The sequence below is a fragment of the Engystomops pustulosus genome, chromosome 6 (assembly GCF_040894005.1).
Source record: "Engystomops pustulosus chromosome 6, aEngPut4.maternal, whole genome shotgun sequence".
NCBI lineage: Eukaryota > Metazoa > Chordata > Amphibia > Anura > Leptodactylidae > Engystomops > Engystomops pustulosus.
The window spans coordinates 61389407-61411829 of record NC_092416.1 but is presented as its reverse complement, the minus strand read 5'-3'; the positions used below and the strand labels follow the sequence as shown (position 1 = coordinate 61411829).

At 38.5% G+C, this 22423-nt stretch overlaps 1 protein-coding gene across 10 annotated transcripts in view; it reads right to left on the bottom strand.

Annotated features, from left to right (window-relative positions):
- CAMTA1 (calmodulin binding transcription activator 1) overlaps positions 1-22423 on the bottom strand; it is a 1053810-nt gene that overhangs the window by 135699 nt on the left and 895688 nt on the right. For 9 of the 10 annotated variants that reach the window (XM_072156284.1, XM_072156283.1, XM_072156282.1 and 6 more), the window contains 2 exons: positions 12584-12724; positions 1327-3176 (listed from right to left, as the gene is read on the bottom strand). In XM_072156284.1, coding sequence (XP_072012385.1) covers positions 1327-3176; positions 12584-12724 — 1991 coding nt within the window. The remainder of the gene's footprint in view (positions 1-1326; positions 3177-12583; positions 12725-22423) is intronic. The other variant, XM_072156285.1, reaches the window with a different exon arrangement.

Here is a 22423-nt window from a genome sequence, read left to right as displayed (position 1 = left end):
TGAAATGTAAACTTGAATCTGTAGAGACCCTTGGATGTCGTGTTGTCACAGACATGTGGCAGACTAAGATTACACTATTTTAAAATATGGCCAAAAACTGTTTAGATTGACTACTGAATATAAAAGACTGGACCGCAAGAGGTAAGCTATATAAATCATCTGGCCCTACCCTATAGGATCCCTAAGTTATAGGATATTTCTGAGTTTCTTTTATGCAAGGGATTTACTGCTGTAACCAAGACTCAAAAGAGCTGCTGTTTATATACACCAGTGATTTTCAACCAGTGTGCCGTGGCACACCAGTGTGCCGCGACACATGGTCGGGTGTGCCCCGGGGAAAGTTCCCCAAACTATGGTGCCCCCTGTGTTTTGTTTCCCGGCAATGCGCAGTCACGGCTTCTTACAATGTAGGAGACGTGTACAATAACACATGCGCAAGCTTTGAACCTCGCGCTACAAAATGACGTCACCGAGGCCGGTGCATCATCCTGAGAGCGGAGAGACTCTCGCATTTGCCCACCGCCAAGGCAATGCCCACCAATAATGCTGACTATATGAGCTTTTTGCCTGAGTATATGAACTGTTGGCAGAATACTCAGCATATGAGCTGGTACTTTTAGTACTCCAGCAGTATACTGCATATAACAATGAGAAATGTAAAATGAGAAATACTATAGACATGAGGCTGGAGTACTACAAGTACCAGCTCATATGCTGAGTATACGAGCTGGCACTTGTACTCTGGCCTCATGGCCTTAGTACTTCTCATTGTACCCCTTTATTTTGCAGTATATGAGCCACATAATAATCAGCACCATATACTAAAAACAGGTAGAAACTGAGAAGTGTTGAAGAAGAGCTCCGTGTTTGTCTTTCCACCATTCCTGCCAGGATATCCCTTTTGTGTTTATCGAAACAGGCCCAGGTTTCACACTGAGTGAGTAAAATAAATTTAGAATCTATATTATTAACTATATGTATAATATGACTGTTTTAGTGTCATTTTGTGCTATTTTGGTTGGTGGTGTGCCCTAGGATTTTCTAAGTATAAAAAGTGTGCCGCGGCTCAAGAAAGGTTGAAAATCACTGATATACACAGTACAGCCGCAACACAAAAATGGTGCAGACACTTTATAAATACATGTGCAAGCAGTTTGCATGTTCTTTCAAGTGCAAAGTCAGACAGAAAAAACATCTGGCCCTTGGTGTACATCTGCCTCAATATTGTCTTTTCAATTTATGTAAAGTTCTTAGACATGTTTTAGGTGGTTTATTACAATTGGAGAGGTTTATGATTAATATGCCAGTAAGAAATCGGAATCTCACCTCAGGATATGACCACTCAGGGGAGTAGTCAGTCACCATAAACAGTCGTCCACTTTGTTGCAGCATCCCCAGGGTACTTTGTGCTGCCGCTGAGACAACTTCGGCAACATGCATATAAGCCATGGTGGTGGCTCCAGTTTCAGAGTTGTTTAGCTGCATACCTGCTTGCTGAGGGCTACAACAAGGTATGCACATTTCAGCCTGAGTGTATGCGGGTCTGTTACCATCTTCTGCCTGAGGCAATACATTGCTATCTGCAGTCACCAGCTGATGACCATAGATGGTGTTACTCCCTCCTTCTACTGATATAAAGTCATTGATAAGGTCAGAGAACTGGTTGCTGAAGGAGATATCAAAATGATCTAAATTAAGTTCCATGTTGGAAGAGTTACTTAGCGCCTGATGAGCAACAGGATAGAGTCCTTGCACCATATTTCCCTGCAATATAGGAAGGCCATTGCCATTCCTCATTGTTGTACCATTTTCTGACTGCATATAATGCTCAGCATTGCAAGCTTGAAGATCCCCAGGTTTGAGAAGGTTTTCAGTGCCTTCAGACTGTTGAGATGCCTCCATTGGAACCTCCTCATTAGCCATTGATTGAAAATTAGCTTGAAACTGCATAAGTTGGAGAGAAGACGTTGACTCTATTCTAGCTTGGTCAATGGTACCATTACAGTTGGTTGGCGTTTGACTGGTTGCTTCAGTTTTCACATTTGTCATGCCTAATGTATTGACATATGTGTTGCTTGAATCATTTAAACTGTTGTGGGCATTTTGTTCAAGGGGAATTGGTTTGCTGGCATCTTGTAAAAAGAAGCTAGGGGAAGGGGTCTGGTGGACGTGGGGACTCTGCACAGTCTGGTTGAAGCTGGTTGAATAATCTTTGTTTGAGTCAATTGCACTGAAATCCATTTGCTCCAATGTGGTGCTAGGACTCAGTCCACCACCTGATGGCAATAAGCTTGAGCCAGGATTGAGGGTTAGGGTATTTGATGATGTCGATGGAAAGCTTTCCTTCGATAACTGTTGCTCGAATGTTGTGTCTTCTACTTTTATCTCTTTTGCTAAGGTTGCATTAAATGTAAAACTTCGTTCTGTGCTAGATGAGCTACGCATATTAGTGCTAATGTTGTCTTCTTTTAGACCATTCCCACCATACGTCTGGCCTTGCTTTGGGTTGTTTAGGAAACAGTCTGGGTCGAAATTCATAGTGGTTTCAGGAATCTTCCTGGTGCTATCAAGGGTGGTGGACAATACAAGCTCTTCTGAGACATTAGCAGACAACATAGACAGGCTATCTGAGCTGCCTGTGGTGGGAAAGGCAAACTTGTGGCCATCTGAACTAACTGCCAGTACAAGTCCCTGGGTGGTTGTATCTGAGGACAAGAGGTGTTGATTAGGACCAGTGTTTGGTGACATTGTGTATACTGCTTCATTGGTGACTTCAGACATAAACACAGTGGCATTTTGCGAGAGGCTTCCCATGACTGAAGCAACAGCCATACTAGAGACACCAGTGACAGCAGGACTGTCAGCCATATCTGGGTCACTATTCAGGCCACTGCTAATGGACACAGGGGAGTTCTGGGTGGTGTCGGGTACCTCCACTTGATTTGTCGAAGAAACCTCTGTACTGTTTTGATGGAGCAGCACTGGTTTTGCCATTTTTCCATTTCTTTTCTCCCGGCTGGAGGATTTTCCATGACTGTGCTCATTCTTTCCTTCTGAAACATCATTGTTTTGTACTTCTGAGTGAGAACTGTAGCCTCCTGTCCTTGGCTCGACCTTTGGTGAGATGATGCGATGTTTGGCACTGTTACATTTGTGATGAATACTGCTACCTGCGCCTGCAATAATGGAGATGAAATTTCCACATTAATAAAGCAGCACAATAATAAGACTGTATTCATGTTTTGATCTAATCAGCTATATTTCTGCACGTTCATTGGTACTAGCCGTTCAGATAAAGGACAAATATTTGGTAAATATATGGGTTAGGTCATGCATGCAACTTCTTTATTTGTGGTCAATACATGTAGCTGTAAAGGCAGTCCCCGACTTAAGAGTACCTGACTTACAGATGAGCCCTAGTTATAGACGGATCTCTCTGCCCAATGTGACCTATAGTGAAGCTCTCTGGATGCTAGTAATTTTTGGTACTTTAGACTGCAATGTCAACATAAGAGCGATCAAACATTTTTTCAATAAAGCTTTATTATTCCCATTAAAACCCGAAAATTTTGAAAATCCTATTGTGACATGGACAAAAAGAAACATAGTTGGGGAGATTTATTTAGCCTTTTCTGACAGTTTATGTTTGAGAAGAGATCGGACTGTTTTTGCCTCCGCCCCCCCCCCACCACCGGAAAACTGGCAAAGACAATAGTTGAAATCTTCGCCATGTCAGACCTGGATGGAGATTGTGTCTGCGTCTACTAATATGCTGCTGATCCAAGATTTCAGGGGAAAATGTAAGACTGATGTCTTAAAAAAATTACATAAAATATACCAGTTCAAACATATAAATTCAACATAAGAATAAACCTACAGAAACTATCTTGTACGTAACTATCTTGCATTGTAACCCAAAAGTAGCCATATTAGTGAAAGTGGCCCATGGAACTATATACAATATATTCTTTGTCTCTACTCTTGGAATACTGGCCAGCCACTACTCTTTGTACCCTAAGCACTAAATTCTAAATATTTTTCTCTCCCCCATGTACAGACTTATCAATTAGTATAATCTTTTATAACTTTTAAATGGAGCAGAAATTCAAAGTCTGGCATCGGCTCTTAGTGTACTGAACTTAGCTTCCTCTTGGTTTAAGTTCATTAACCTGTTAAAGAGATATCTTCATTTTAAAGACCTGTATCATAGGGTGAGTAGAGGAATAGTCTATGATCCTTTTTATGTTACACTGGAGATTGTAAAGTTGAAACATGCAGGCTGGCAGCACAGCCCCATTCCAAAATTCATTCTGAAATTTCAGACATAGCCCAAGGACAAGAATGTTTGTTTCTGCATTAAAAGTGAACCTGTCAGAAGGAATATGATTTTTATCTGGTGACAGGTTTGAATAGCCTATGCTATGCTGCTTTTAAAAATGCTGTTGTCAGCATTCCGAATCATTCCAGTAGTTTATAATGGTTTGATTTTATTACCTGGCTAGGGGCAGCTTCAGCCTGTGTGCGGCTGTGTCTCCTCATGCATTCTACCTCTCCTCCACACCATCCCCCTCCCTCCCCTGTCTGTTCAATTCACATGACAGGAAGTGGGGAGGGGGAGGGAGCTGTGTTAGTGTGGAAGAGAGGAAACTGACACAGGCACACACAGGCTGCAGCTGCCCCCTCCCCGGGACTCACTGCTAGCAAGGAGCCAGGTAATGTGACTTAAAGTAATATAAACTACTGAAATGATTTAGAATGCTGAAAAAGGCTAATTTTAAAATGGCATAGTATAAGCTATTGGAACCTGCTAAAAATCACATTCCCTGTGACAGGTCCCCTTAATACACCATTTTTGCATCAAAGACAATACATATAAGGACTAGTAATACTATCATAGTTTATACGGTTGAAAAAAGACACTTGTCCATCAAGTTCAACCAAGGAAGGGAAGGGATTGCACGAGGAAGGGATTTAGGGGAAACAATTCCATAAAACATAACCATCAATGTTATTTAGGTGTAAAAAGGCATCTAGACCCTTCTTGAAGCTCTCTGCTGTCCCTGCTGTGACCAGCACCTGAGGCAGGCTATTCCACAGATTGACAGTTCTCATGATATAGTATATTGCTGATTATTCCTGGCCCATGTAAATTTGAAGTTTTAACTCTATATTCCAATTAGTTGTTACTGATTAGACACTAGCTGTCATAGGGAACAGTCATAGAAAATCATTGTAATCATGACAACTGACTGCCCACATAACGTCAAGAAGGAACCATTGCCCATCACATACATAAACAATCTATTTACATTACAGAAGACTGTTTCTATAAGAAATGGCCTCTTGTGAATTCATTCTCTGACACTTGTAAAAAACTGTAGGAAGAAAACTGCGCTGTTCATTAGTGCAGAAGAAGGGAAAGGTTAAGAATTGGGGTCACTGTTGTTTTGGTCCTGACAGCATGTACAGATAAATACTGCTTGTGCGTGAACTATGTACAATTAATGGGGCTATCTTGTCAAATGGTATTACTGTGTGTAAATGAAAGATTTCAGAACACTGTGGGATGTATGAGGAGTTTGTGCAGCAAAATGATTCAGGTTTTTTTATCAGTAACTGCAGCAGTGAACATTCAGTAACTTTTTAAATAATTTCTTTATAGAAAAATCTTTAAGATTCCTACTGTATGTAGTTTAGCAACATAAGAGGACCCATATGCATAAAATACAAATTACTATAGTCTTAAGTCTTTTTCTAATACCACTGTTCTTTAAAGGCGAACCTGTCACCAGGAATGTAATTTTTTGCTGGTGACAGCTTCCAATTGCCTATACTATGCCTTTAATGTCCTTGTCATCATTCTGAATACTGTCGCTACTTTATAAAACTTTATTTCATATTACCTAGCTTACTGCCAGCAGTGTGTGGTGAGTCCCAGAGGACGGGGCAGTTGGAACACCCTGTGTGCCTGTGTCTCAGTTTCCTCATGCATTCTTTCTCTACTCCACAGCATCCAGGAGAGAGCTGGATAAGTATGGAGGAGATTAAGACACAGACACACAGTCTGCTGGAGCTACCCCTTCCCTTTGACTCACAACACACTGCTGGCAAAGAGCCAGGTGATGTGAAATAAAGTTTTATCAAGTACTGAAATTAATCAGAATGCTGACAAAGCATTTTTTAAAATAAGCATAGCATAGGGTATTGGAACCTGACATTGCTGATCATAGGTGCATTTAAGGGTTTATGGTGCAACTGCACCCACATAACCACATGTACATAACCTAATGTAGAGATGAGCACACCCAAGGATTCTGTTTGGGTTCAAGTTCCACTGCATGTGCAGTGCAATCTTGCAAACTGACACCCAAGGCAACTAGCCATGGTTATGATTGGCCAAGGATGCCAATCATAGAAATGGCTAGTTACTAGTGGTGAATAATTTTCCAGATTGACTGTACGTCTACCAATCCGACAATATGTCTGCGTCACATGGCCAAATACAAACTTCAAACCGGAACTTCTATAGTCATCTTGACTAAGGACCTAATGGTCTGAAACGCGTAAGATGTAACCTGTGTACAGCACCTTATCTTTGTACCTGCCGTCATGTGTATTGTCCTTATCTCGGATTAATAAAACTACTGAAGAATTTTAAACGGACCCAGTGAGTGCCGATCTACCTTCTTTTTTTCTTCCTATTGCCTGCTACAAGAGTGGAGACCCTCTTTGGATTGAGCACCTGGTGGTGAGCGAGCCTGAAATTTCTTTTGGTTTCCGTTTTTGATAACAAAGTCCTAAATAAAAGCTTTAAATGTTTCAAAAAACTTTATATAAATCCATAGTACAAGTGAACTTTAGAAAGTTAAAAAGTGTATCGTTCTCTACTTTGGCTCTAACCATCTGTTGAATTCCATCTTGCTAGCAAGACAGACAGAAGTGGAGTTCCACATTACATAGGAGCCTGTTCAGAGGGGAGGGGGAGCAGTGAGTCACAAAAGCTAGGCACAAATATACTACACATAAAGAATAAAGAGATGGAGGCTGCTCAAAATGAAGATAACAAGTCACAAAACTGCCAAAAACTGTTATTTCTTATATTTACACATTAGACTACTGAATTTTGCAGAGTTTGTTGGAAGTTTAAAAACAGTGAAGTTTTTTGTTCCCCGTAAATATGAGCTGTGCCTTAGAGGACTCTTACCATTGACCTATATCCTATATCATGACTGACTCAGTGCCATGTTTCATGACTGTTTTGCTATAACAAGGTTTCTGTAAATTATCCTGCATTATATTTGCACAAATCTTTGGCTTAACTTCTCCGCCGCTTGCTGTGAAGGCCCATGAATTTTTGATCCTTCTTCTGCTAATTGTTTTTCTTTTCTTCCCAGAAACTTTAATTATTCTATAATGACCCAATAGGAGATGAAAGGTACTCCTTCCTTACTAATGGCCATAATTACTTGTGTCAAGAAGCTGGGTCAGTTTCAAGTGCTCAGGAAGTAAGGAGAAGAGAAACAATTATTTTAGAGCTTAGCACTTAAAAAAAACAACCAAAAAAATAAAAACATTACTGTAGCAAAACAATGCCAATGAATAAAACCTAAAAAACCATAGTAGATATTTAAAAAAAAATTGTATAAACTATGTAATGTGAAGTGTATCCTGATCCATTTGACTCTTTATTTGTAAAATTAATTGAAAAATCTAGGTAAATATTGCTACATCTATATCTATATACTCCACTTCTTTGGATCCGTGTATTTTTGTAACAGTAGTCTCCTTAGCAATGGCCTTTTGATTTGCATTTGGGAGCCTTTAGGTTTGAGCTCACTCTCTGTAATTACATCTATTTGTAGAGCCCCTTTAAGAACAAAGAACCATCTTCTGCATTGTAAAACGAAATCTATATTCTTAAAGTGAACCTGACAACAGGTTTAACCTTATTAAACTACTATCCCCCTCAGGTAGGGTATGAAATGTCCTTTCTAGAATGCCATAGATCACATCTCACCTGTTTACCTATAAAAAAAATCTCCACCAAAGTCAGGCAAATATGACTCTTCTCACCTAATTTTTACATGAGATGAGTCAAGTTTGGTGGTTACATGTGGAGTGTCATTTCAGAAGCTCCTATCTTCCTTTATATAGTACCTAGACATATTTAAGTTAAGGATCTCATCTTGCAGGTCACATCAGGCTAGTGGCTTTGTGAGCTACAGAACCAGACATACAGACAGCTTAAGATGGAAATACAAGCTGCAGATAAAGATCCTTCCTATTATTTGATTGCCTGTATATCCAGCTCTATGTGGCTCAAACAACCGTAAGCTTGATGAGATGATAACCTTATCTTTATATGACTTACAAAGTATTATAGAACCAAATATAAGGGGCTTTTGAAGTGACACTACTTCCGCTAAACTTGACTCATCTTATGTGAAAATGCAATTAGAAGAGTCATATTTGCCTGACCTGTGGGGATATTTTTTATAGGTAAATGGGAGAGATTTCACATAAAAGAAGGAGTTCTAGAAAGGACATTTTGTGCTCTACCGGAGGGGACTAGTAGTTTAGTGAAGTAAAACCTGGAGACAAATTCAAGCCAAACCAAACTGATCTCTTATGGTGAACAAGGAACATTGTTAAATATCTTGAGAGCAAAATTAAAAAATCTGAATATTTTCTTCCTTCCTTCTTTCAAGTCTGTTTTTCACTTTCTAATGAACAGAAACCTATTGAATTGTCAGATTTCTTATAAGTTCTAGGCAGGGGGAGCAGTGAGTCACAGCAGCTAGCCCCCCATCAGCTTAAAATGTACTACAAATTTCCAGGCAGGGACTGCAGAAGGTAATGCTGTTAAAAAATTGCATTTGCTATAAAAAAAGCTTTATTTTTCCCGTACACACACTGTAAAACAGATTCATTTTTGAAAGTTGATGTACGCTCTTCCTCTCTATTCATGGTATCTACTCCAGCTTCCCTCCATATGTCCATGTGTTATATTCACAGGTGTTGTGTTGCTTTGTTGTATAAAATGGTTCCTATTCAGAAACAAATATTGTGACAGCGCTTCTCTTATATATGACAATAGATAAACACTTGCATCACATTATTTGTTACACAAGGGATATGGCACCTTTCTCAGGGTTGCATCTGAGCCGCCATGCTGTAACACAGTTGAATGCATTTCTAAGGGATCCCAGGTGACTGCACATTTGGCAGCAGTCCCCTCCATGGTCATAGATTGGCTTATCCCCTCTGAATCTACTCCATTCTTGTTTAGTGACCATCGATTTGCATCTCAAGTAAATTGAGAAAAACTGCAATAATAGACAAAACCACTAAACAAATAATAAATAATAATAATATACCATGTATACACTATAATACATAATGATATATATATAATATAATGCAGACTTTTGTTCTTAGATGAAACATGTACTATACTCTATCAGTCACAGTATGCTCAGAAAGGGTCCTTAGCCACCCTATGATGGATTATCACCATAATTCGTTCTGGGATCATGCTTGTTATCCAAATGGCTTGTATATAAAAGCAAGTTTTGTCATAGGAAATCATTGAAATCTAGATGATTGCTTCTACAATGACCGGATACCTTGGATCACAAGCAGAATTTGTGCTCGTAATCCAAATCCCTTGTATATCAAAGCAAGTTTTGTCATAGGAAATCATTGAAATGCCGACGATTTGTTCCACACCACAAAAATATTTAGATTTGAGTTGTACAACATCTAGCCCCTTTATTCCTTCTACTTCTTCATTATTATGTTGTACAATTCTGTGGCAAACAGGGAGGAACAGTACAGTATAAGGTGGGGAGGGAGGGCTCAAATATTGCTTGTATTATGAGAATTTGCTTGTTAACTTAGTTACAACACTTGCAAACCACATTACTTGTAATCCAAGGTTCCAATCTATAAGTAAACTTCAATGTCTCACTAAGTCCCCCTGCTTCTTGTTTTCAATCTACGTACACTTGCAAACTGAGATGTTTTTTTTTTGCTTGTGGGCAATTGTGTTGTTGAATCTGCAAGTATATGAATAATTTGTGCATAGAAGCAAAAGGCCACTGAGATACCAATGAATATATGTGAGAATGAAAAAAAAATCCCATTATGCCTGTGTACCGATAATATAGGCTGCTCCTAATAATACCGCAGAACGGTTGTGCAATAAATATGGAATAGTGAAATAGTACAAGCTGAGGTCATTAAACAGCTGACATAGTCTGTACTGGATGGGACAAAAATAGGCAAAGAGTACATTGTATGGAAAAAAACAAGTATATATAAATAAATATATGAATACATATTTATAGAATTAATAAATATATTAAATAGAAAAAAGGAAATATGTTTTCAACAGCACTATAGTTTGTAAAAATAATATATTTTATTTAATGAACTAGTTTTTATTCCATGGTATATATATATGGTGTCTCAGAGTTACTTTTAACTCAGTGTTTCAAAAAAGTAAAATAAAATAAAAGGTAACAGTAATCAACATAATAAAAAATAATACTGATAATATGTAAAAACAAAACATACATTACTATATATAACTTACAATAAGTTTAAGGTTTAAAAAATAATCAAGTAACTGACTGTATAGGGGGCAGTATTATAGTAGTTATATATTCTTGTACATAGGAGCAGTATTATAGTAGTTATATTCTTGTACATAAGGGGCAGTATTATAATAGTTATATTCTTGTACATATGGGGCAGTATTATAGTAGTTATATTCTTGTACATAGGATCAGTATTATAGTAGTTATATTCTTGTACATAGGAGGCAGTATTATAGTAGTTATATTCTTGTACATAAGGGGCAGTATTATAGCAGTTATATTCTTGTACATAGGAGTAGTATTATAGTAGTTATATTCTTGTACATGGGAGCAGTATTAAAGTAGATATATACTTGTACATACAGGGCAGTATTATAGTAGTTATATTCTTGTACATAGGGGGCAGTATTATAGTAGTTATATTCTTCTACATAGGGGAATTATTATAGTAGTTATATTCTTGTATATAGGAGGGCAGTATTATAGTAGTTATATTCTTGTACATAGGGGGCAGTATTATAGTAGTTATATTCTTGTACATAGGGGACAGTATTATAGTAGTTATAGTCTTGTACATAGGGGGCAGTATATATAGTAGTTATATTCTTGTACATAGGGGGCAATATTATAGTAGTTATATTCTTGTACATAGGAGGCAGTATTATAGTAGTTATATTCTTGTACACAGGGGGCAGTATTATAGTAGTTATATTCTTGTACATAGGGGGCAGTATTATAGTAGTTATATTCTTGTATATAGGGAGCAGTATTATAGTAGTTATATTCTTGTACATAGGGGGCAGTATTATAGTAGTTATATTCTTGTACATAGGATCAGTATTATAGTAGTTATATTCTTGTACATAGGAGGCAGTATTATAGTAGTTATATTCTTGTACATAAGAGGCAGTATTATAGTAATTATATTCTTATACATAGGAGGCAGTATTATAGTAGTTATATTCTTGTACATAGGGGGCAGTATTATAGTTGTTATATTCTTGTACATAGGGGGCAGTATTATAGTAGTTATATTCTTGTACATAGGAGTCAGTATTATAGTGGTTATATTCTTCGACAAAGGAGGCAGTATTATAGTAGTTATAGTAGTTTTTGAATATGCACCTCATCATTGATCATCAGAATGTGTATAATCTGTTCTCTGAAAAAGTACATGAATTAAATTGAAATGAATCCCTGGTATCTTAGCCCTAAGATAGAAACAGACTAATCAGTTATGTATAAATAATTTTTTTGGTCTTTTTTTTTTTAAAAGAGTTACTGTGCACCCTAGGGGAGGAGTCTATTACGACTGTGTGTAGCGCTGCTTTCTGAGTATGTGAGAATTCAACAGGTTTTAAAATGATTTATGATCAATTATTACACTTTTGAGATTCACCCTGTAATGAACGAATAAACAAACATAATTGACATATGCACTACCTGCTCTGAACCAATGATACATGCGGCCTTTTATCATATAAAATAAAAATGTCAATTTATATTCCTTTTGAACTGGAAATGAAGATGAGTTTGCAAGTTGTGCAAGTTGTTAGACTCCAAATCTTCTTGCATTACCTGGAAATTCATCTTATAATGTAGGAAATTCTACATTATTTTGCGCACAATTGTCGCTACTCTGGCACCCCAGGGAATGTCCTTTGGGCACGTCATTGAGAATTTTGCCATGTTTTAAGTATTTTCTAAGATTACGTTTAGGTTTATTCAATCACAAAGTACAGATGTTGTCAATGTACCGTAACCCATGTATCAACAACTAATCCTTAAAGCTGTTTGGGTAAGGCTAATTGGTTGTTTTGGGTCACAGCAAATTGAGACTTGTTGCACAATGTTATTGGATAATCCCCATAGCACTTTTTTTTTCTCCACATTAAAAAAATAAGCCTTCTGGTGAGAATGGCTGATGACATTAGTAAACAATGGCTAATAGTGAGCACCCTGTGTTAGAGCTCTATAGTTACCTAAGTTGCCAGTGCAGAGACAGTTGTGCGTCCGAGGTTGAGGTTTGCTCTGGTGACTGTCGAGTATCTGCTGAACAAGGTGCTCCACAGAAAACCCTGAACTGCTGTTTCCATTGCTGCACGTCCACTTAATACCGTGAACTGTGGAGAGAATATTGGAGGCCAAAGTCAAAAACAGCTTATTTTTTTTTTTCATTTCCCTCTTACAGTGTAAGCAATGCAAGCAGCTATTATTTCTAAGTGGAAACCATATTCATGAGGGTCATGGACACTATTTACAATATCATCCTGTTTTTTGTTTACTTATCTAAACTGGTAACCAAGGGGCTCCAGAGCCTGAATACAACTTCTACATCCACGTTAGCCGCATCCCTGATTAAATTCCAGTTGGCTCATGTAGTACTAAAAAACTAAGGTTTCAAAGGAATTTTCTATGGAGAATATGACATTAGTTATTAATTATGAAATAAGATGACATGGAAAAAATCTAAAAACTCATCAAACATTCCTTCAAAATGCATGGACATTTTTCTATTGACTTCCCTATAAAACATTAAAATTCATTTATAAATACAGTTTAAGTTTTTTTTTTTTAAAAAACTAATTTAGACTAGTTTACCTTAAATTTAGTAGGTAAAATTGTTGTTTTACATTCTGATTTAATTATTAATACAGTTCTCTGTCAAAGAACCATGTGCGCTGCAGTCTGAAGCCACACAAGTTGTTGTCGTTGTTCCAGTGGGCCTGCCATGTTCTACTAGTACCTTGATCCCTGACAGCTGGAACACACTCGCAACCTCATTGTCATTAGTCTCCTGACTACTGGGATCTCCAGTTTTCTACCCTGTCTGCATTTGTCCCTGTCATCATTGATCCTGTGTAACCTCCACATGATCCCAGCTGTCACCAGCACCGCAGATGAGCTGATATACATAACTGCCCATGAGTTGACTTTTCTTCTGAGCAAAGGTTGGAATATAATCTAATTATACATGGATAGAACCATGGACACCGAACACTATATGTCTGCACACTACTTGGCTCAATATTGCACTGAGTATACTAAAATGTATGACTATGAATTATGATATATTGAAATGGTACTGCATAATGTAGAGATATAAGGGATAGGGGGAATATAAACAAGTAGCTGTGCAAGTAAATCTAGCCAATCCCACGCATGGTGTTCGCTAACTCCTTTGTCCTTTCATAAAGAATCTGATGTCTGTTTTAGTAAATTATTATATTCTCTATAATGTTGAAATTGTAGATTATCAATTCCTTTGCTTCTAGGAGTTTATGACTAAAGTGACAACTGGGCATTACTTTGCGAAGGCACACACCTTTGACAAGGTTGACCTGGGTGATACCATTTATAGATTCTATCTATCAGTATATGTCTAGCAGGAAGAATAGCCACACAGTGGCACAATACAGTACTCTAATAAAATATGCCCCAGAATTGAACTGGAATTGAAACAGACATCAAATCTCACATTATCTGTAATTTGTAGGACAACATAGTATTATAGTATATAAGGTTAAAAAAACATGCAAGTCCATCAAGTCCAACTTTTAACACAAACAAATGTTTTCTCCCCATAACCCGGGATATTCTTTCTCTCACAAAAGTCATCCAGGCCTCTCTTGAACATGTACATAGAGTCCGCCATAACAACCTCCTGCGGCAGAGAGCTCCATAGTCTCACTGCTCTTACAGTAAAGAACCTTTGTCGATGGTGATGATAGAACCACCTCTTCTCTAGGTGTAGAGGATGTCCCCTTGTCCTGGTCACAGGACTTTTTGTTTCCATGGCCCAAATGCATAACTTTACATTTATCTACATTACATTTATCACAGTACATAGTTCACTTAGTAACCAGGGTTTTTTGCCATCATGGCCCATTGATTTGATTTGTCTATTTTAGTGGTTCCTCAGTTAAGCAGTTGAAATTCAAAAGAGAATTTCCATATTCCATATCTTGTTTTAGTGACTTAAACACCTTATTCTTTCCATTTATTGCCACCTTACAGTACAAGTTATCGACATTGGCTTTTTCTTGTATCTCATATGCTTTTTCCCATATGGAATGTATTTTAGGAATATTTGTGCAACTGTCCAATATTTTTGGGTGTTTTTGTTTTTGAGAACATTGTTGTCCCTCTACTAACCATCTTTGTAAAGAATAATAAAGAAATCTGTGATTTTGTGGTCACTATTACCCAAGGTGCCCCCAACCTGTAATTTTAATATTCTGTCAGGAATGTTGGTTAAGATAAGGTCTTGAAGTACCTCCTATTTTGTCGCCTCCAGGACTAGTTGCGATAGGTAATAGTCTTTTGTTGTTGACAAAAACCTGCTGCCTTTGAAGAACTAGCAAAGTATCTTTACAAGTCCAAATAATCTTTACCGTGCATGTGCAAGGAAATATAAGCATCACAGTTTACTAAAATCACTACTAAAACAATGGATGTCCTATATCCCCCCATAGTTTTTGGAATGCTCTCCACTACGGATACTGCAGAGTTCCTTACTGACGTTCCTCTCAGTTAACTGCAATCTCTACTAGTTTTATTTGAGAATATGCTCTTCTGATTAATTCTCCTACTGATCATGAATGTAGCAGCTGTTAGCAACCAAAGACTACTCTCTACTTGCCAAGACAGGCTCTACTGCCATATTAAAAAAGTTGTCTGGAACTTTTAGTTGATGGCCTGTCCTCAGAAAGAACCCTTTATATCTTATCATTGAGGGGACAACACCCAGCCCTGTTATGGCTACCATCAACAAAAAGTCCACTGCATCTACATCCGTGTTTTCTATAGTGGCCAGAACCCATAACTGCAGCCCCTTTGCCTTCCAGATATGACACAAGAAAAAGAGCCTATCGTGTCCATCACTAACATCTCTGTCCTTTCAGGCCAAATGTCCCCAGAGAGCCTGGAAGGAGAACCTAGACTAATGCTTCTGTTACTAGAACCAGGTGTACTCTCTTGGTCAGCTGAAAGGTTTATCAACATTGCCGTCACAGTTTTTACTTTTGTGTTCACAAATGATATTTCATAATGCCCTTTTGATACTGCAGAGAACTGCCTGACAGTGCAGCATGACAGCCCATTATCCTCCTGGTAAAAGAGGGTTAATGAATCATGGAAATGATAATTTATGTGCTGGTAATGTCATTTTTCAATGTCAAGTGCTACTTGCTATGAAATTATCTAAATTCGTTTAAGATTAGGTGATACATATTTCCAGTGCAGAAGGGAAGGAAGACAAAGTTGACGGAAAACTTATGACAATGTATTTGAGTGATAACCCTTGTCTCTTTGTGTACATTTAATGTGTTTACTGTGTTTTTTCTGCTACAGATGGTTAAATTGCAATTCATTTTTATTTCACAATATATTTAATTATACACAATATATTGGCCAGGTAAAGGGATATGTGCTGGGCAATTATAGCATGGCATATGGCGTGTGCACAAGTGTGAATGGGACTCTAGAGCCATAGTGCAGTGTGCAGCCACTGGGACTCTGCTTGCTTTAAGTGCTTCTGTGTAGCACCACATTGTTTGTAGGTAACAATACAAACTGTGCTTCAAAATCCCCTTTGCAGGATCTGCTGTGGAATAGACTGGGCCTGTTGTAGAGTTGTTCAGTGGCGTAACTGGTAGCTGGATATATATTATATGATGAGCATTACTAAAAGAGCTAGGGCCCCTCAGCAGACCTCTGAATGGGGCCCCCTTCCCCATTATACACATTGATACACTCTTAGATACACACACACACATTTCTACATGTATGTGCACACATTTATGCACTGCCAGGTCCGAGCCTCTGGCACTAGGGGCCTCACAATAGCTGATACCACTGTGGTTATGCCCCTGATAATAAGCCAGCATATCATATCCCAGCTCTGATTTTGTTTCTGATCCTTGTCTTCTTGACCTGACTTCTGGCCTCTACCTCAGACTCCGTCTGTTTGCTTCCTGAACTATGACTACTCCTAAGTAGTAGCTGCTTGCCCTGAATACTAGACTGTCTATGACTACAACACCTGATCCCTGGTGCTTTGAACCAGAATCTCTTAGCCTGCTTCTGCTACTTACTATCCGTACTGGGATCATCACCAGAGTAGCATCCTTCCAACCTCTTCGCAGTGAAAGTTTAAAGGTGAATGCCAGAGAGGTCTAGTTATGTCACCCTAAGTGTGTGGCCCAAAGCCAAATTAATTGAGTAGCACAGTGGTTCCACAATCCGCTGTTTTAGACTCTCAGGATTATTGGATGACAGGTTTGGAGAATTATCAGATGCTGGATTGGAGGGATGTTACTGTAATAATTATCGAATTCACATGGTTGTCTTTTAATTAGTACTAATAATTACACTAATTGCTTACAGATACTGTTGAGTATTATTTCACACAAGGACGAATGTGTAATTCATATATAATCAGATAATGGCTAACTGGAAACATCTGTTGCCATCTTTTGGAGGTGGGACGATGACAACAGGTGGCTCCTGGGAGCTCCTCAATTTGTTCAATTACTATGACATGTTTTATGATCCCAGTAGATATTCCATGCAATCTGTTACATTTTTTAGAATAAGATTTATATCGGGTTCTCTGCTTTCAGCCAGCCCTTCACTCAGTGAGGATCATACCTTGAATGTAACAACATTGCATTATACAGCAATGGGTGTGGGAATGGTGGGGCATTAGAGTTGTCCTTGTAACCATTAGTGAGGTCGTGTATGACCACAGCTTTATAATAAGATGGGCAAAGAAGCATTTACCAGTGTACTAATTTAAAAAGGAAATCTATGAGGATATTGAAGTACTTTAACCTAAGCAGACCAACATGATGGTGTATGCCATCACAGACCCATATTTTATTTTGTAGTTAATGACTTTTCAGAGAAAAAGGACTTTTAAAAATATGCAATGTGCCTCAAGGGCTCCTGTGTAGGTCCACTGCTAATTTAGACGCTAATGATGTCACTGTTTTTTTGGCTGGGGAGGAGGGCAGAGATGGGGATAAGCGCCTAACAGAGGTGTAAATAAATAGCAACCAACAGAGTCAAAATGGGCTCCTGTGACGTACACAGGAGCCCCTGAATCTCATTTGCATGTTTGTGCTCATTTGCATATTTTACCGTTAGCTGCTGTGGGCACCTCCAGCATTTAAGTATGCTTAGGTTAAAAGCATCAGTCTGGTAGATTTTCTTTTAAAGGTCAGCACCATCCAGTTTCCTTTAGTCCATACCAACCACTACCAGTAATAATACATGAGATTTTCACAAGATTACCCTTAGCACAGAGAAGATAGAAAAATGAAAACATATAGCGAGCTCGTCGGAGAATGAGAATCCGGAAGAACTAATGATTATTAGTACTCCCGGACACAAGTACTGTACAGACACAAGAATAGTAGGCAGTAGATGTCTCTACATTTTTAATGGACTAAATAAAGAGAAGATTTTTTAGTGTATGGAGTGCTGGATCATCCCAGTTTTGTTTGTAACCCACTGAAGACATGTATTTTCATCACGCACACAGAGAGTGACTTATACATTTTGTAGCATGTCTCATTCACTTTATCACTATCATCCTTCATTTACTAAAACTTGGATACCATTTAAAACATTACCTATTTGTGCCCTTTTTCTGTTCCTCCAGAAAGTTTATAACACTTTGACAAGTGTACATTACCATTTTGCCTTCACCCAGCATTGATTGGATAACACATACCCATTGACAAGTGGAAATGTATTCATTTTTTTTGCACAAGCTCCTCCATTGGACCCTTATTGGTCTGGGTGTGGATGAGGGGTGCTAATTTACGGGTGCACACCCTAGAAAGTGCAATCTTTTTCTGAGCCGCACCCCATGTATGATATCTCTGAGTGACAAACAGAGCAAACTGGTCAGCACCGAAGCACAGAACAGCCACAACTCCAGCAATAGATCTTTAATGTCTCTATTGTATCTGCATTTTGATTGACATATACATAATTGATCAACCGTGCAGCACACATTAGTCATCACTTCAAGTTGGCGAAATCCAGCAACTTTTTCTATAAGTATTTAAATATAATCCAAGAAGTACATTAATTCACAAAAGATCCCCACACACCATCAGCTGTCTACTTATGGTTTGTCGGTGGTTTTCCATTGATAAAGGATGCTTTACTTTAATACATTTATTTCATCTAAGAGGTTTTAGTAGTATTAAAAAAGTAGCGTTAACTAGAGGAAAAGTGTATGCACACCACAGACACCATGTAATCCGGCTGAAGTTCCTTGGGTGCCTTGCAGATAATGGTGCCAATGTCTGCTTTTTCATGGAACACATAGGGAATATTATAAAGTAGATTTAGTAGGTCTTTTGCCAGAAACTGATCCTTCAGCAGAATCTTCATGTATTTTATTTCCAAACTTAACAACCCTCTTAAAATATGCCATCTGTAAGGCACGATTGTATCCTAATGTAATAGGGACAGATTCACCAAGACCTGCATTTCTTATACATGTGTTAAACATAAATATGACTTCATTTTTCAAAAGTATCTGACAGCAAAACTGTTCTAGGTGCTCATAGCAACCAATCAGAGACCAGGTTTCCTTTTATAAACTCCTGTGGAAAAATGAAAGATGAGCCCTGATTGGTTGCCATGAGAAACTAGAACAGTTTTGCTCTCAGACACTTTTGATATGTTTATCACCATCAACTTAATGGCCATAAAGGGATTGTCAGAGAAAAAATTATATGGGGCCGGAATGGTCCCTCCTGGTGTCCTCCATCCGCCCCCACCCTTCCCCACATCCCAACACAGTATCATGCACTGAGATATAGGGACAGGTGGGCATGGCTGGCCACCTCGGCCAGCCGGAAGCTGAACTAAGCGCAGCTTCCGTGCACCTGTAAATAAACAGGGCCATGGCTGTGAGAGACCGGGAGGGACCATGGAGTTAAGTTAATGTTTTTGATTAAGTATTTTGGAGTACGATGCACTGATTTTATTACAAAACACAAATCTGTTAACTGGGTTGTGCAGCAATAGGCACTTATTTTCAATCCATAGGAGAGTGGGGATTTTGAAAGCCCATCTGAAGTGCCCCATATATAATGGCTCAAAGGCACAACACGTTTCGGGTTTGCTGAGTACCCCTTTATCAAGTGAATGAGACTGATGCTGGGAGCCATAGTTTAGGGCATCCTAAAACTACGGCCCTAAGCTCAGGACATCCTAAAACTACAGCCCCCAGCATCAGTCTCATTCACTTGATAAAGGGGTACTCAGCGACAACCACTTCTATGAAAGTTCTGAGGGGGAATATAAGATGGATGTACTGGAAGTCCCATAGAAGTGAATATGCTCATGTGTGATTCATTCTGTAAGGACACCATAGATCAGACATTTATTCCTTATGCTTGGGATATGGGTTTCAGTGTTTATTATGGCATATGATACTCTGATATGCCATTTAATAAGGAAATGGATGTTTGTCTACTCCTAGGACAGCTTGTATAAAAAATGGATATTGGACAAAGTTACTTTCTTTAATCGTTTTGTTTTGGCACATCTTCTTTAATAAATGTGCCAATATCCAATGGCAGCCCATACACCAGAAAATTGTGTCCACATCAGCTATCAGCTGGCATACATTTTCTCTGTTTAATGGTTCGTTCTAATAAATTTTCTGAGACATGCCAGGCCACACCAACTAGAATTCAGAGTTGAGATAAAATGATAAAAAGTTTAAAAAGTTGAATATGTTGTTTGCCCAAAATCATGTCTTTGTAACACCAAAAAATGGGAGCTGAGGGCTTGATAAATCCCCAGAAGTAATTTTTAGTCTTAGTAAGGGAATAAGAATAGTTAATAAGAAGATAAGCTATTAGCTTTATACATAGAGATGGGGTGGAGAGGGAAACAAACACAAGGTTAATAGCTGTTATACACTCTTTATGGGACTCATGAGGTCCATAACGGACTGCTGGGGACTAGTCATTTGGTTAACCATTCCCGGTTATTCTTCTGACGTACAGTGACATCTCAGTCTTGAAGGCTGGTTAGGTTTTAAAGAACTCACAATAAATGTACTCATATGGCAAGTGTTCTGTAAATGGCTTCTTATAGATGGCCGACTTTACAGTTCTATCCTCTGCATTATGCATGTCTATGCATATCACCTTTGTACCGAAATTTGCATCATTTTGTGATGCACTAAGTTCAGCATTATCAGGCTGAAATGGATTGTTATGAATACAGATTCCACTTTTGGCATTCTTGATCCAAATCAAAAGCTGGCCGAATATTTTATTCCATGTATTTCCAATGTATAATGTGAATCAATCTGAAGTCTCATGCATAGGCAATGCAAGTGAATGAACTTCTCAGCAATTGTCACATCCACTCGTCCCAGACGTAACTGGGTGCACAAGCCGTCTGCCTCATAGGTGGTCAAATCTACTCTATTTATATCTCTGCACCGCGTGAACTTCCCATCACCCAAGGTTATATTGCAGTAAGTCCCTCATTGCTTTGCAGTCATCGAGTTTTGCTGTTACTCCCTCTTATGTAGTGAAGGTTATAAAGATGAAAACCCAGTGAAGGGAGACAGATTGCAAGTAGAGTGTTTCTGGATGCAAAATGCAAATTACCTACTGTCTTGGCACATCCAGTATGCAGATTGCCTCCCCCCACTGCCCCCCTTTAAAATCTCCTATGACTTGATACGTTGTTAGTACTGAATATCAAATACTATCAAGATGCTTTTTAACATGTCACGGTCTGCTTACCCACACATAATGAATCAGCGGGAAAGGAGATTTCTAAAGGGAAAAAAAGTGCATTATTAAAGGAAGGTTAATAAAAAACACCCATCTTCCTTTTTTTTTAAAGGCTGCAAAAGTGAAACCACTTTAAAAGTACATTTAATTAAATTTAAGGTCACAGCTTGTGACAAGAGAAAAGAAAGGCGAGACACATGAAAGGGAATCCCCTGCTAAAACTCTCGGCACTGGCAGGTTTTTTTTCCCACATTTTTTTCCTATAGACGTGAAAAATAGATTATGGATATATTTGGAGATAAATGAAGTGTTGGCGACTAAGGTAAATACTTGTTTAGTAGCTGGAATTATTGATGTGATAGCAATCCTCATGTAAAATGCAGTTGATGCCTAAGATCGCCAGTCAATCGCCACCTTTTTTTTAATGTTTATTTACAATAATCTGAGCTGTTTTGACTCTGAATACACATAGAGGGGGCGAGACATTTACTCTTTACTGTTTTATGAAGAATTGCTGGTGTTTATACAATATTCTGTAAGCTCCAAAGCACCCTCTAGTGGTGGCTGCAGGTTTTGCAAATTGTTTAAAAGAAATCTACCACATGAATACAGTTCTTCTAAACCAAACACATGCTGCTGTGTGCCCCTTAAAAAGGAACCATTGTTCTTTTTGCTTCTTATAGCTCAGGTTTTGTGAAAAACGTCTTTTAAAATTAGGCAAATGAGCCTCAGGGGTCATGTCTACATCACAGGAGCCCCTTCTGTCTCCGTCGTCAGAACCGACTGCTCTGTGGCAGGGGAGGAGAGGGAGGAAGTGGGCAGAAACACTGAATGGAGTGAATAATTAGCAGACGATGGAGCCAGAAGGGTCTCCTGAAGACGTAGACAGGAGCCCATGAGGCTCATTTGCATATTTTCACATAGTGTTTTTCTAAAAATGAACAACTGATCCTGTTTCAGGAGGCACACACCAACATATAAGTGTGCTTGGCTTAGAAGCACTGCATCCATTGGAAGATTTCCTTTAAATTGAGTTTA